At 37.5% G+C, this 15,511-nt stretch overlaps 3 protein-coding genes across 3 annotated transcripts; 2 read left to right on the forward strand and 1 right to left on the reverse strand.

Annotated features, from left to right (window-relative positions):
• Positions 1-270: 270 nt before the first annotated feature.
• On the forward strand, positions 271-3,731 carry LOC122322998 (extracellular calcium-sensing receptor). Its single transcript, XM_043216609.1, has 6 exons — positions 271-389; positions 510-795; positions 911-1,741; positions 1,858-2,079; positions 2,159-2,282; positions 2,818-3,731. Exons 1-6 carry the CDS (start codon positions 271-273, stop codon positions 3,729-3,731), a joined length of 2,496 nt encoding a protein of 831 aa, XP_043072544.1.
• Positions 3,732-4,974: 1,243 nt separating this feature from the next.
• LOC122323026 (extracellular calcium-sensing receptor-like) lies at positions 4,975-8,560 on the reverse strand. The gene is made up of 6 exons (XM_043216651.1): positions 8,334-8,560; positions 7,873-8,170; positions 6,795-7,628; positions 6,469-6,690; positions 5,963-6,086; positions 4,975-5,867 (listed from the first exon to the last, which is right to left on the reverse strand). Exons 1-6 carry the CDS (start codon positions 8,558-8,560, stop codon positions 4,975-4,977), a joined length of 2,598 nt encoding a protein of 865 aa, XP_043072586.1.
• A 1,433-nt stretch (positions 8,561-9,993) lies between these two features.
• Positions 9,994-14,989, forward strand: LOC122323002 (extracellular calcium-sensing receptor-like). The gene is given in 7 exon segments (XM_043216613.1): positions 9,994-10,220; positions 10,335-10,632; positions 10,733-11,563; positions 11,695-11,916; positions 13,876-13,999; positions 14,095-14,487; positions 14,490-14,989. Coding segments are annotated over 7 exon segments (2,595 nt in total).
• The last annotated feature ends 522 nt before the right edge of the window (positions 14,990-15,511 follow it).

The raw sequence follows: 15,511 nt of genomic DNA on the forward strand, positions 1-15,511 counted from the left end.
CACATATGAATAAAAAAAATGGCCAATCACTATTTGTGTACAAAATGAGAATAGTGTGCACTTATTGCTTAACAGCTCACTGGGGAATACCTTCAGTAATAATGGGCCAGCGTTCACTATGGGTAGAAGAGCTGCATATAACAGAGCCAGCAGAACTCAGTCTTATCTTCTCCGAGCCACCTCTGAGTTATGGGCTTTAATATTTTGCTATTTTTCTCTCTGCTGTTAATGCACACAGGCTCAACATGCCAACTGCGCGGTAATTTTGAAATGCCTAGTTTTTATAAATCAGGGGACATTATGATTGGAGGAATTTTTCCCATTTTTAATAAACAAGAAAATGTAATAGCCTCTTTTGAGAGAAAAATGCAAAGGATTAATTGCACAGGGTAAGTGCTTATGATTGAAACAAGAAATTAACTTAATGAAATTAATGATGATTTTTTTTTCTTGGGTTATTGCCAAAATTCAAGCATGAAATTGTTGTTTGTGTCCATTTTTCCACGCAGATTTGACCTACGTGCCTTCCGCTGGACGCAAGTCATGATGTTTGCAATAGATCAGATCAACCAAGATGAGGGTTTGCTTCCGAACATTTCTTTGGGTTATAAAATAATGGATTCATGCGCTTCTCCCACTAATGTGTTACGTGCGGCATTTACACTGGTGAGTGAGCAGAAGGAAGAGGAATCTACATCTCAGTGTCACCTTCCTCTTACAGCTCTTGTAGCCGAATCAGGCTCAACACAGTCCTTAGCTGTTGCTGGCACACTTGGACCATTCAGAGTGCCAATGGTAATGGTTCAGTTAATCAAACCTGCAGAGTTAATGCATATAAGTATTATAGATAATGTTATAAAGACCATTTATAATTAGTGTGTTCATTTATTTATTTTCTCATTTAATCTAGGTGAGTTACTTTTCAACCTGTGCCTGCCTGAGCAATAGAAGAAAATATCCATCATTTTTCCGTACAATTCCAAGTGACTACTACCAAGCAAAAGCTTTGGCCTCTCTTGTAAAACGATACGGATGGACTTGGATTGGAGCTTTGCAGTCTGACAACGATTATGGAAAAAATGGAATTTCAGCCTTCACAAAGGAAGTGGAAAAAATGGGAGTTTGCGTTGCATTTGTAGGCACGATTTTAAGGACATATCCCCAAAGTAAAATCATCGAAGTGGTTGAATTGATAAAACAATCTACAGTAAAAGTGATCCTGGCATTTGTGCCGGAGGGAGACCTCTATCCTCTAATGAGAGAAACTCTGAAACAAAACATCACAGGAATCCAGTGGATTGCAAGTGAAGCCTGGGTAACTGCAGCAAGGCCCTCTACCCCTGAAATGTTTAAGTCGTTTGGAGGCACGGTTGGATTTGTGGTACGAAAGATGGCTATGCCCAAATTTGAAAATTACCTGAAAAACATTACTCCTTACTTTCCTTCACAATCCACTTTTGTCAGTGATTTCTGGGAAACAATGGTTGGCTGTAAACCATGTCTTAACTGTGAGCCCCTGACGTCTGCAAATGTTACACTCAACAGCCAAACATGCACAGGAGAAGAAAAACTAAATTACACAGACAAGTTCTTTGATGTAACCCAACTAAGAGTAACATATAATGTGTATCAAGCTGTGTATGCAATTGCACACGCTATTCACAAATTGTTGTTTTGCCAAAGAGATAAAAACAATGTTTTGAGACAGTGCCTAAATGTATCACATATAACTCCAAAATTGGTGAGCAAATAGTTGTTTTTTTTTATTTATTATCATTATTCATTTTATCAAAACATTTAACCTCCTTAACATTATAAGAAGACAGTTTCGTTAACTAAATCATACTTAATTCCAAGGTCAGCGATCAATTACAGAGGGTGAATTTTGTAGATGAATACGGAGAAAATGTGTTCTTTGATGAAAATGGAGACCCACCTGCATCATACGAGGTGATAAACTGGCAGTTAAGAGATGGAGAGGTACAACATGTCACTGTCGGCTACTTCAGTAGATCTACAGATGGAACATATAAACTTATAGTGAAAGAGGACAACATTCGCTGGAACACAGGAAATTTGGTACTTATAACTCAGAATAAGCGCAGTTTCTATTGCTGTTTTTATTGTTGTTAATTGGTAAAGCATATTAATTTGACAGATACCAAAAGCAGTGTGCTCAGAAATCTGCCCAAGTGGCACAAGAAAGGCCCAAATAAAAGGACGGCCTGTTTGCTGTTTTGACTGCATCCCATGTGCTGATGGTTCAATATCAAATACAACAGGTATCCATTCACCCATTGAAATATATATTTTATTTGTATTTATTTATTATTTTAGTTTTGTGTGCGTGTGTTATGATCAGCCACAGTTGTGATCTGTGGGATTATGTGTATACTGATTTAATATATTTACGCAGTCATAAAAAAAAGCATACATGTGCGTTTCACCATGGTTCCTATTATGCATAAACCTTTATACACATCCACATATTTTATAATTGCATACAGTATATCAAACAATTGCTATATTAGTGCTACCGGTATTACAATGTCAATATTACAACTTCTTCGTAAGATTTGAACTTTCAGTTTGGTGCAATATTTTGTCATTGCAACTTTTTAGTGCACCCTTCACTAACAACCGCAGTTAGATTTACATGCAATGTTGGGGTAATGCCTCACACCTCTCACAAATGTGGATTCATTTAGTAATACTAAACACCTTAATGTCTAGTATTACTATATTACTATAAATATAACGCGTACCAAATTAGTTGTTTCTTTATGTTAACATACTTTACCTTTTGTGCCTTTTTAGGAGCATCAGACTGTGTTCTTTGTCCTGAGGAATACTGGTCGAATGACAGACGAGACAAGTGTGTCATGAAAATGACTGAGTTTTTGTCTTATACAGAAACGATGGGGATCATTCTGACTGCGCTATCACTATTTGGAGCCAGCCTCAGTGTAGCGACTATAATTATCTTCATACACTTTAGAGAAACGCCTATAGTGAAAGCTAACAATTCAGAGCTCAGCTCACTATTACTCTTTTCTCTGTTCTTTTGCTTCCTTTGTCCTCTTACATTCATCGGCGAGCCAACCGTGTGGTCATGTATGTTACGTCATACAGCATTTGGTGTTACTTTTGCTCTCTGCATTTCTTGTGTTTTGGGGAAAACCATAGTAGTTGTCACTGCTTTCAGAGCCACATTACCAGGAAGTAAACTTGCTGGAAAGTTCGGGCCAGTACAACAAAGAATCATCGTGTTTTCGTGCACTGCAATTCAAATAGCCATCTGTGTTCTATGGCTTATAATAAGCCCACCGTTTCCTGATAAAGCTCTGAAGTATAACAATAAAAAGATAATTTTAGAATGCAACACAGGCTCAGATGCAGCATTTTATGCAGTTTTAGGGTATATTGGTATTCTTTCAGCAATCTGTTGGATTTTGGCATTTTTAGCTAGAAAATTGCCGGACAATTTTAACGAAGCCAAATTCATCTCGTTCAGTATGCTTATATTTTGCGCAGTGTGGGCAACATTTATACCTGCTTATATTAGTTCACCTGGCAAGTACACAGTTGCAGTAGAGATTTTTGCAATTTTGTCATCTGCCTTCGGTTTACTGTTATGCATATTTGTGCCAAAATGTTACATTATTCTCATCAAACCAGAGAGAAATACCAAAAAACACTTGATGGGGAAAATTCAAAAGACTAGTCTCTGATGTGTGATTAAAAATATATATATATGATTATTTGCCAATACTTGCCATGTATTTATGCACTGACAAGCATTTAGAGAGGGGAAAAGGTAGCTATTAACACAGCCTAGTTTAATTGCCTCAGTAGACTTTAGAGGTTGGGAATGTGCGTGCGTAACTAAATAAACAATGCTCACTATATTCAGAAATGACCTTTTAACAAATGAAACATGTGATTTAATCATAAATGATATCTAGTGTCCAGACCTTAATCAGTATTAGCGTATTAGCCATTATTACTATTATACATTTCCTTGTGGATGATAAAAGGGATTTATGCAATTGTTCGAAAAGCATAATTTGAAAATAAAAAAACATTACCAAAAAGGTGTAGCTGTTATTATTATTCTTATTATTAATGGTATATTTTCTATGTCTGTGTTTCATTCTAGCATGCAAATTGATCACGTCAATAACAAAATTCAAATACATGTAAAAAGTTATATGCTTCAACAGCTAGGCCTAGTTGTTAAAAGAAGAGTTCACCCAAAAAAGAAAATTACATTGCGGATAGCAGCCATTAGTTTGCATTGGTTTGTAAACCGTAAAATATATCGGAGAGAACTGCGACTTAAGCAGATTGATGGGTATTTCCAGTTTTAAAATGATACGTAAATGGCTGAGTGCCGAGTTCTGGCTTCTTGGCTGACTTCTGACTCGACATACTACGTAAGTTGCGTTATACGTCGAGTCATAGGTCATCTAAGAAGCTGGAACTTTGCGCTCAGTCAGTTATGTACATAACAATTTTAAAGCTAGAAATATTTTTGGTACAAAAACCCATCGATCTGCTTCATAGGTTGGTTTTCCTTTGCAGTACTTGTGGATATATCCGATTTATGGAGCTTCAAAATAATGGCCGCTATCCACCCACATTACCAAGCTTGGAAGAGCCAGGATACATTTTTGTCAAAAAAGTCATAGACACCTAGGATGGCTTCGGGGTTAGTAAAATATGTCTCTTATGTCAACAATTATATCATTGCACTAAACTCTTCAAGTTGTTATCATTTAATCATTGTTCTCCCTTATTCCTAAATACATTCAGTACACATTCTGAGAAAAAAGTGTGAACAATTATATTAAGCTTATCATTTGGAATGATAATTATAATGAAAACAACAACAACAACAACAACAGAGAGTACATTAATATATTTATTTTATTTTTTAATTGTTGGCTCTTAACTGATTTCATTTGAGTACTATTACTTCATCATATGCTTTTTGTCATTTCTCTCAGGTTTCAGTAATACAATATAACATTTAGGAGCAAATATACAGAGCAATAGACCAAAGGCAGATGCTAGAATAGCAAAGACATGGACAGCAACCATATACTTTCCACGAGAGCTCACATAAACAGGAATGAAGGTTATCCACACGGCAAAAAATATTAGCATACTGAATGTGATGAATTTAGCCTCATTAAAGTTGTCTGGTAATTTTCTGGCCAAAAACGCCAGTAAGAAACACAAGGAAGATAGAAAACCGATATATCCTAGCACACACCAAAATCCAGTTTCAGACCCGACAGCACATTCAACAACCATATTTGCACTCATAAACTTGGTGTTATATGAAGCAACTGGAGGCTTAGTTGTTAACCATAAAATGCAAATCAGTGCTTGCACAAAAGTGCACAAGATAACACTTGATCTTTGTTTGGCCGGACCAAACCACTTCATGACATTACTGCCAGGGAGGGTGGCTCTGAAAGCCATTAAAACTACCACAGTTTTTGCCAAGATGCATGAAATACAGAGAGTAAAGCTGATCCCAAAGGCAGGATACCGAATCTGGCACAACCAGTCAGTGGGCTTCCCTATAAATGTTAGGCCTATCAGAAAGCAAGCACAGAGGAACAGGAGCAGAAGGAAACTTAACTCTATATTATTTCCTCGTATGACTGGAGTCTTTCTGTACAATATAAACACAACAATCACTGCTAATGATGCAAAGGCTCCGAATGCTGAAAATGCCCATAGAATTATTCCCAAGGGCTCCTGAAAGGACAAAAACTCTAAAGTTTTGGGGATGCACTGGTTTTGGGCTTGATTTGGCCATGTTTCCCTCGAACATGTCAGGCAGTCAATTGAGTCTGTGGAAACATTGGAGGAAATGGGGAGCATAAAACACCAAATCACCTTTCTTCTCAGAATATCATTAAGTGAGGAGCTGTGAAGAAATTCACACCTGTTTGATTACTGATCTCTCCTTCAGCACATGGTATACAGTCAAAGCAGCACACAGGCTTTCCTTTCTGCCTGGCTTTCCTGGAGCCTGGAAGACAGCTTTGACTGCACAATGATTCTGGTGCCTAATGGCCACATCAAATATAAATATATATATAATAAAAATAAAATAAATAATAAAAAAACAAACTTGAACTAGAATATGAATTTTAACTTGTACTTGAGCTAGAAATATGCAACATATTATCGCGTGTGTAGTGTTTGCACACTAATCTATTACATGGCCAGTGTAAAAACCCAAAATATTTCTAGATCATCAGTAATAATAAAAACAAAAAATACACATGTATGCATATTACATATTTTTTAATACAAAATAAAAGCAAGAGAGAATTTTTGTTTAAAATCATAACACTGGATTTTTAGTTCAGCCATAAACATTAGGTTGAGTTGAAGAAAAAGCAAACACAGAAAGTAACATCTGGTTATGGGTGTAGTGGCACACACCTTCTCTCCTCTGTGCCACATAATTACTGGCTCATCTATTACTAGGTCCTTGTCATCTTCGAGGGAGGCATCATAGAATCCCACCCTTACTAACTGAAGGGAGCCATCAGACCCTCTTTGCCAGTTCATGAGGTCATAGGATGCAATGGGATCACCGTTTTCATCGAATCTGACCTCTTCCCCTAATACTGTGAAATGTGTTCGTTTCATGTAGTACAGAAGCTTAGATGAAGTTGGAGAGACAGGATAATGCAAAGTAAAACCTACCACTTAAAATACACATACGTACATATAAGCAGTGAATGCAAATGGTGAGTAACACACACCTGCCATGGCAGAATTGGATACAGACTCCCACATGTCCCATTCTGAAAGGGGCCTTTTCCTTGTTCACATGTGCTCATGTCATGTAGTGCATGTGCTATGAGATACACAGCCTTATAAACATTGTAGGAGACTCTGAGTTGTGACACATCTGAATAAAGTGTGTACACATTGTCCAAACTCTCAGTGCCATCACAGGGTGGCCAGTTCTGTGACTCTTCTTCATGTACATGAGTATTTAGGGACCCATTCAGTCTACAATGGAAAGTTTCTTCCCAAAACTCTGAGAGAAAATAGGATGTTTGAGCAACAGAATCACTTACTCTTCTGAGGTAACTGCCAAGTTGTGGGATATCGGCTCTCCGTATGGCAAACCCCAATGTTCCCATTAACAGATCACCAAAATCATCCCAGAGTACTTTTGACGTGGCCCAGGCCTCACTGGCAATCCACTGAAGATGAGTGACATTTTGACGCCTGCACTCTTTCAGGACGCCATGCAGATATGAATCAACAGAGAAGTTTATTATAACAGTGGCAGAAGAAGATTTTAAAATGTTCACAAGTTCCTCAACTGCATCTTGCGTAAGTGCAACTGGATAAAGGTGGACATAAGCAGGACAAATATTAAATCGTTCAGACTCTTTCAAGAATAGCTGGATGGCAAACCGAGCATAGTCTGTATCCACTCCGATCACTCCGACCCATGTCCACTGAAAATAATGAACAAGTTTTACCAGAGCTTTAATCTGAAAGAGATCACTTGGCATTGTCCTCATAAATGCTGGAAACTCTCTCTTGTTACTGAGACACGAACAGGATGCAAAGTAGCTCACCTAAAATAGGAAAACACGACATTTCAGTATAGATCAATCATGCACCACGCTAATAGCGGAACAAATCAGTATATACTTTATCTTTAATGATACGCAGATATAGTTTCATGTGTGTGTTTTTGTATGCATTTATTTGAATAATTAAATCTAATAATATGACAACATGCATCACAATCACAATAATAAAATAAGTTATTAACATAAAGAGAAAGTAATTGCTAAGTGATAGGCTAAAAAGTTTTACAAGAGGTATTTTGAAGGATCCTAGAGTTCTCAGAACAGCCATGGAGACTCCTGATGATGCTTCTCCCACGATTACAGGGCTCGGTTGCTTTTGTACATCATCACAGCTTTGTCCTCTGTCTTTTTCTGGCTGGCCATTGACCAGGAGAAGAGACCTCTTCACAGATACAGGTATGTCATCACCGCTGTCCCTGATGTGGTAGCCCAGAGATAGGTTTGGCAAAAGGTCTCGCCGCTGATTTATTTCTCTCACAGCAAAAGTCATCGTCTGCATCCACCTCAGGGCTCGAGGGGTGAAGCTGCATTAGATTTCACATACACAACGCTATAAGTTATTTATTACAAAGCGGCAATAAATGAAACCAAATATATAAGTTACATATAATTATTTCATTTAAATGATTAATTATTGTATTATTCTTTTACACACAGCATATTCCAAAAGCTGAAACCATAACTCACAATTTATATTTGATTAGCTTAGGTTTGGTCATGAAAGTTGAAACCAATGGTATTGTGCTGGAATGCAAAGGGAAAATTCCTCCCAAAATCACATCTCCGTCCTCGTAAAAGTTGTAAGTGTCCTCGTCTCCCTGATAGATGCATGTATCTTTGCTCTTAGACTGACTCTGCACACCGATGTACAGGAGAGGCCAAAATGTGAGAAGAGTTATACAAAGTCGTGCCATAACTGACACAAAAAATGGACCTGCTGGGTCTCACATACAGTATATATACATAAAATCTTTGATGAAGGGATGGCCTTAACATTTTACAAGGAAGCACACAAACCAATAGCATGTGCAACCCATACTGTCAATCTTTTTTGTACCAAGCTTCTTTGTGTGGATGGTAATGCATAGTCACATTCAGGCATAAGATGACCAGGACTCAATTAATGTAAAAAGATGAGAGATGAAAAGAGGATGAAAATATCCGTCCAGGGAGCTGTCATGGTGTTCTCCCAAAGGATATATACCATTTTCTTCAAGTGGTACAGTGATAAGCAGATTGCAGAGTAGAAAGGGGGCAGGAGGGGGTGGGGTTTTGGAGGGGTATGTAATTGTATTTGTACATGTAATTACTATTATAACAATAATAAATTCTGCATTATTGCATGCAAGTAACCCTGAGACAAAACCTAATTCTAAACCTAACCATATAGTAGGTACATGTATTCACATTACTCAGTACTTGAATGTATTACACTGTAACAAACAAATTGTAACCATTTTTTGCATTAAATGTTTTCTTTTTCTCTCTCTCGCTCTGTTTCCTTTCTTTTCTCTCATGCTCCATTTTTCACAGGTTTACCAAACAACAATCTGGATTTTTTTTCTAACAATAACGCATGAATTACACTACAGGAGGCCTTTATTAATGGCACTTTCTGTTGTTTTTATCCTTTTATGTACAATATTTATTTGTTTGGCCAGTGTCGTTGTGGGTTTTTGGTTCTTTGCTGTAAGGACCTTTGAAAAAACTAAATCATTTGTCAAAGTGAGACAGACATATAATGTGGTCAAGCCCTGCCTGGAGCTATTGTATGTTCGCCATGTGTTTCCTGAAAAAAATTGTACACTATAGAACGTTCAGCCAATCAGATTCAAGTATTCAGTGGGCCCTGTAATATAATTTGCTTAAAGGTTCACAGATAACTAACTAATAATGTAATCTTAATGTGAAATGTTACTTTTTAATTGTTTTGTCATTAAAATATAATGATGTAATAGTTACTATTATTATTAAGAATATGTAAGTCATTGCTTTTACTTATGCTCCTGCTCCATGCTCCAGTTACAGTTACAGTTCTATATTACACTCTAGCACTGACAGTTTAATCGGGCTAGCATAGTTAAGGTTAACTTAACGAAATGAAAACTGACAAGCCTAAAATTAGAAAATGTCAGAAATGTTCAAAAAGTGGTCTGAATGCAGAGCAGGTGCTCATTATTAACTGAGAAGTGATCGCATTCACTGTCTCTTGGTACATAAAAGATAGACAGCAGGAGTTGAATATGCTATTGGCTTGTGTGTTCCCTTATGAAATGTTAAGGCCATCCCTCGATCACAGATTGTTTATAAATTCTGCACTCAGCAGATTTCTTTGTCTGTATAAATTATGGCACTATTTTATGCAGTTCTCCTCACAGTTTGGTTACTGATGTGCATTGGTGTGCAGAGTCAGTACACAAGCAAGAATAAGTGCATTTATCAGGGAGATGAGGATACATACACTTTTTACCAGCAGGGAGATGTGATTTTGGGAGGGCTCTTTCCTCTGCATTTCAGTCCAATATCATCGATTTTTTCTTTTAGGACCAAACCTAAACCAACTAAGTATAAATTGTGTGTTACATTTTTGCTGCATAACAAGAATCTTATAAGTATATGCATGTCTGTTTAGAAATTGTTAAATCAAGGGTCTTGACTTAAAAAATTATTTTTAACTTGCTGTTGCAGCTTCACTCCTCGAGCTCTGAGGTGGATGCAGACGATGACTTTTGCTGTGAGAGAAATAAATCAGCGGCAAGACCTTTTGCCAAACCTATCTCTGGGCTACCACATTAAAGACAGCGGTGATGACATACCTGTATCTGTGAAGAGGTCTCTTCTCCTGGTCAATGGCCAGCCAGAAAAAGACAGAGGACAAAGCTGTGAAGACACACGAAGGGAGCCGAGTCCTGTAATCGTGGGAGAAGCATCATCAGGCATATCCATGGCTGTTCTGAGAAGTCTAGGCTCCTTCAAAATACCTTTAGTAAAACAAAATAGTATTTTATTAGCAATGAAATAGTTGTTTGTTTGTATATATACATGCATCGCTAAGTTTACTGAAATGTTGTGTTTTCCTATTTTAGGTGAGCTACTTTGCATCCTGTTCGTGTCTCAGTAACAAGAGAGAGTTTCCAGCATTTATGAGGACAATGCCAAGTGATCTCTTTCAGATTAAAGCTTTGGTAAAACTTGTTCATTATTTTCAGTGGACATGGGTCGGAGTGATCGGAGTGGATACAGACTATGCTCGGTTTGCCATCCAGCTATTCTTGAAAGAGTCAGAACAATTTGATATTTGTCCTGCTTATGTCCACCTTTATCCAGTTGCACTGACGCAAGATGCAGCTGAGGAACTTGTAACGATTTTAAAATCTTCTTCTGCCACTGTTATAATAAGTTTCACTGTGGACTCCTATTTGCATGGTATCTTAAGAGAGTGCAGACGTCAAAATGTCACTCATCTTCAGTGGATTGCCAGTGAGGCCTGGGCCACGTCAAAAGCCCTCTGGGATGATTTTGGTGATCTGTTAATGGGAACATTGGGGTTTGCCATACGGAGAGCCGATATCCCACAACTTGGCAGTTACCTCAGAAGAGTAAGTGATTCTGTTGCTCAGAATCATTTTCTATCCGAGTTTTGGGAAGAAACTTTCCATTGTCGACTGAATGGGTCCATAAATACTCATGTACATGGAGAAGAGTCACAGAACTGGCCACCCTGTGATGGCACTGAGAGTTTGGACAACGTATACACTCCTTATTCAGATGTGTCACAACTCAGAGTCTCCTACAATGTTTATAAGGCTGTGTATCTCATAGCACATGCACTACATGACATGAGCACATGTGAACAAGGAAAAGGCCCCTTTCAGAATGGGACATGTGGGAGTCTGTATCCAATTTTGCCATGGCAGGTGTGTGTTACTTTCTGTTGCATTATCCCTCACTAACATAGAGTGTGCAAATTTTAAACCAATGATTCCCATACATAAAGAGAAGTATCTTTATTTTGATGTGTTTGCTTTGCATTATGCTTTCTCCTAAGCTCCTGTACTACATGAAACAAACACATTTCAAAACTTTAGGGGAAGAGGTCAGATTTGATGAAAACGGTGATCCCATTGCATCCTATGACCTCATGAACTGGCAAAGAGGGTCTGATGGCTCCCTTCAGTTAGTAAGGGTGGGATTCTATGATGCCTCCCTCGAAGATGACAAGGACCTAGTAATAGATGAGCCAGTAATTATGTGGCACAGAGGAGAGAAGGTGTGTGCCATCCCATTCATTACAAGATACTGCTTACTTTGTTTGCTTTTTCTTCAGCTCTACTTAAAGTTAATGGATGAAATAAGAAGAATACAATTTCACAATTTTAAATTGAAATACAATGTTGATTTTATTATGTGTGCACATGTGAATATATTTATACATGTGTAATTTTATATATATACATGTGATGATTTCTACCCAATCTTATGGATGTGCATACAATAAATAAAAAACAAACACTCGTGGTAAGCATACAAAAAAAAGAGAGAAGGGTATAGCTGCAGCCTGGAGATCTCAAAATGAAGACGAGAACTCCAAAATAGGGCGTGATTTCTTTACCAACTTTAGTGCAAACTCCGCCCCACAAATGATTCTAAAGGTTTTATTGTTTGTGTCAATCACCGTACTAATGTCCTGAACTATGCCTACCCCTTAACCTACCCTACACCTTACCCTAACATTAACCAGTGAATTTGGCTGAAAAGCATGGTAAAAAAATGTGATCGTAGTTAATAAGATAAATAGTTAATAAGATGGCAATGTTTAGCTAGACCCAGAGTGGGAGTGGGTGATTCCCGTTTGTATCAAGAAACATCAAACTCTTTGGATCGGAGTTTGATGTTCCTTGATATAAACAGCAATCACCCATGAGTGCTCTCAATCATTGTCTAAAAATTGCTAATGTCCAGTGAGATCTGGTTGGGAGGTTACTTATCGGCCCGTCTTGGTGATCTCATATTGCAGCACTGACCATTTTTGGCTACAGTCTGCAGCTATACCCACTTTAACAAAAAAAAAAGAAAAGAAATTTGACATGTTAATGCTATGCAATGGGTAGGAATAAATGATTAGTTCACTTATAAATTTTAAGCTAATTATTAGTTCAAATAAAAATTTCCTGAAAATTTAATCACCCCCATGTCATCCTAGATGTATGTATTCCTTATTCCAGTCGAAAGAAAGTCAAGGTTTTTGATTACAACATTTCAGGAAATAGTGAACTTTGGTGCCAGTTAATACACAGAGCTGTAGATCACTGACTCCAATGAATCAGCTCTCGAAAATGAACGCAATATTGTGTAGCTTGTCAGTGATCTACAGTTTTGTGTATTAACTGGTGCCCCATTAAAAAAAAAGAAGAATGGAAATTTATGAACTAATCGAAGAAAAAAAATTGGCCATTTTAAACAATAAACTGACACAAAGACATTTAAATATGTGTCGTTGAATTTTCAACTTTCGAATGGTCTTCCTCTTCTGCATTTGTAAACACTGGCCCAGTACCTCCGACCATCGGTATGACCTTTTTCAAGAGAGCGAGGTGAACATTAGATGCATATGATATGTATGCGACAATTGTGTATAATATTAACAAAACAAAATACGCACAAGAAAACTGTGTATTATATGCAAGTTATATAAACTCCATTTTCGCATATCTGGACCAAATTGTTTTTGTTTTTATTTGGCAAACTATTTATACACATTTTCATGAGATTGGGCTGATTAATTTATACATCCAATCCTGCTCCTGGAGGGCCACCGTTATGCAAATTTTACCCCAAGATCAATTTTCATTTGAAATAATTCACATGCCCTAAAATTGCAAAATATTACAAAACAATGTGTCAGTTTACATTTATTTAGATTACATATAAATTGGTAAGGCAGAACAATGGTTCAGTGGGTTGTAGCTACTGTTTCCTCAAAACTCCAACAGGCTCCAACCAGGTGTGTTGAAGATGGCTGGAACTGATGGAATGGTGGCTCTCCAGTAGCATTTTAAACCACTCATTTTGATGATCATTGTACATGTTTAATTGAATTTGTTTTAGTTGATTGTGTACAATTATTCATAGAAAGTATAGAAAGTATGTAGTGATATGCACTCTTAAAAAGTACAGATGATCCAGTATTTTATTCTACTTTTATTGCGTCTTGTACTGTGGTCATTAGGCACCAGAATCATTGTGCAGTCAAAGCTGTCTTCCAGGCTCCAGGAAAGCCAGGCAGAAAGGAAAGCCTGTGTGCTGCTTTGACTGTATACCATGTGCTGAAGGAGAGATCAGTAATCAAACAGGTGTGAATTTCTTCACAGCTCCTCACTTAATGATATTCTGAGAAGAAAGGTGATTTGGTGTTTTATGCTCCCCATTTCCTCCAATGTTTCCACAGACTCAATTGACTGCCTGACATGTTCAAGGGAAACATGGCCAAATCAAGCCCAAAACCAGTGCATCCCCAAAACTTTAGAGTTTTTGTCCTTTCAGGAGCCCTTGGGAATAATTCTATGGGCATTTTCAGCATTCGGAGCCTTTGCATCATTAGCAGTGATTGTTGTGTTTATATTGTACAGAAAGACTCCAGTCATACGAGGAAATAATATAGAGTTAAGTTTCCTTCTGCTCCTGTTCCTCTGTGCTTGCTTTCTGATAGGCCTAACATTTATAGGGAAGCCCACTGACTGGTTGTGCCAGATTCGGTATCCTGCCTTTGGGATCAGCTTTACTCTCTGTATTTCATGCATCTTGGCAAAAACTGTGGTAGTTTTAATGGCTTTCAGAGCCACCCTCCTGGCAGTAATGTCATGAAGTGGTTTGGTCCGGCCAAACAAAGATCAAGTGTTATCTTGTGCACTTTTGTGCAAGCACTTATTTGCATTATATGGTTAACAACTAAGCCTCCAGTTGCTTCATATAACACCAAGTTTATGAGTGCAACTATAATTGTTGAATGTGCTGTCGGGTCTGAAACTGGATTTTGGTGTGTGCTAGGATACATTGGATTTCTAGCTTCTTTGTGTTTCCTATTAGCATTTTTGGCCAGAAAATTACCAGACAACTTTAATGAGGCTAAATTCATCACATTCAGTATGCTAATATTTTTTGCCGTGTGGATAACCTTCATTCCTGTTTATGTGAGCTCTCGTGGAAAGTATATGGTTGCTGTCCATGTCTTTGCTATTCTAGCATCTGCCTTTGGTCTATTGCTCTGTATATTTGCTCCTAAATGTTATATTGTATTATTGAAACCTGAGCGAAATGACAAAAAGCAAATGATGAAAAAATAGTATTATATGTAGCTAGTATAAGCCCAGCTTGTAATAAAATGTTCTAGGGTTGATATTTGCAGTCTGTATGTGTATGTATATACAGTTTGCAGTATTTATATAATTAAATCAGAAATTTTTCCTTAGGAATAACACTGACGTGACATATAGAATTTGACTGGTTATTAAACTATGCTATTAATATACTCCTTTCTCCTGTTTCTGCTGGGAATTTTTTTAGGGGCCAAGCACCAAAGGTTACAACTATTGAATCTGTTAGGATTCTTTTTCCACTCTTGAGTCTATATCTTAACACAGGTTTGGCGTATTGACACCAAACTCGGAGTGTGTTAGAACAAGCATTACCAGAGGCTACCTGCTGTTTTTCAGCACTGTGCCACATAATAGTCAGAAGATATTGAAAATTCCAGATTTTACTTATATCTTCTGAAAGGTTTGTCCAAAAAACACTAAATCACTGGTCTCTTTAGATTCAGAAGTTTGTGCAGAGTTGAACCATACCCAATGTTCCCATATCTGCTA

The sequence above is a fragment of the Puntigrus tetrazona genome, chromosome 18, assembly GCF_018831695.1.
Source record: "Puntigrus tetrazona isolate hp1 chromosome 18, ASM1883169v1, whole genome shotgun sequence".
Taxonomy (NCBI): Eukaryota; Metazoa; Chordata; class Actinopteri; order Cypriniformes; family Cyprinidae; genus Puntigrus; species Puntigrus tetrazona.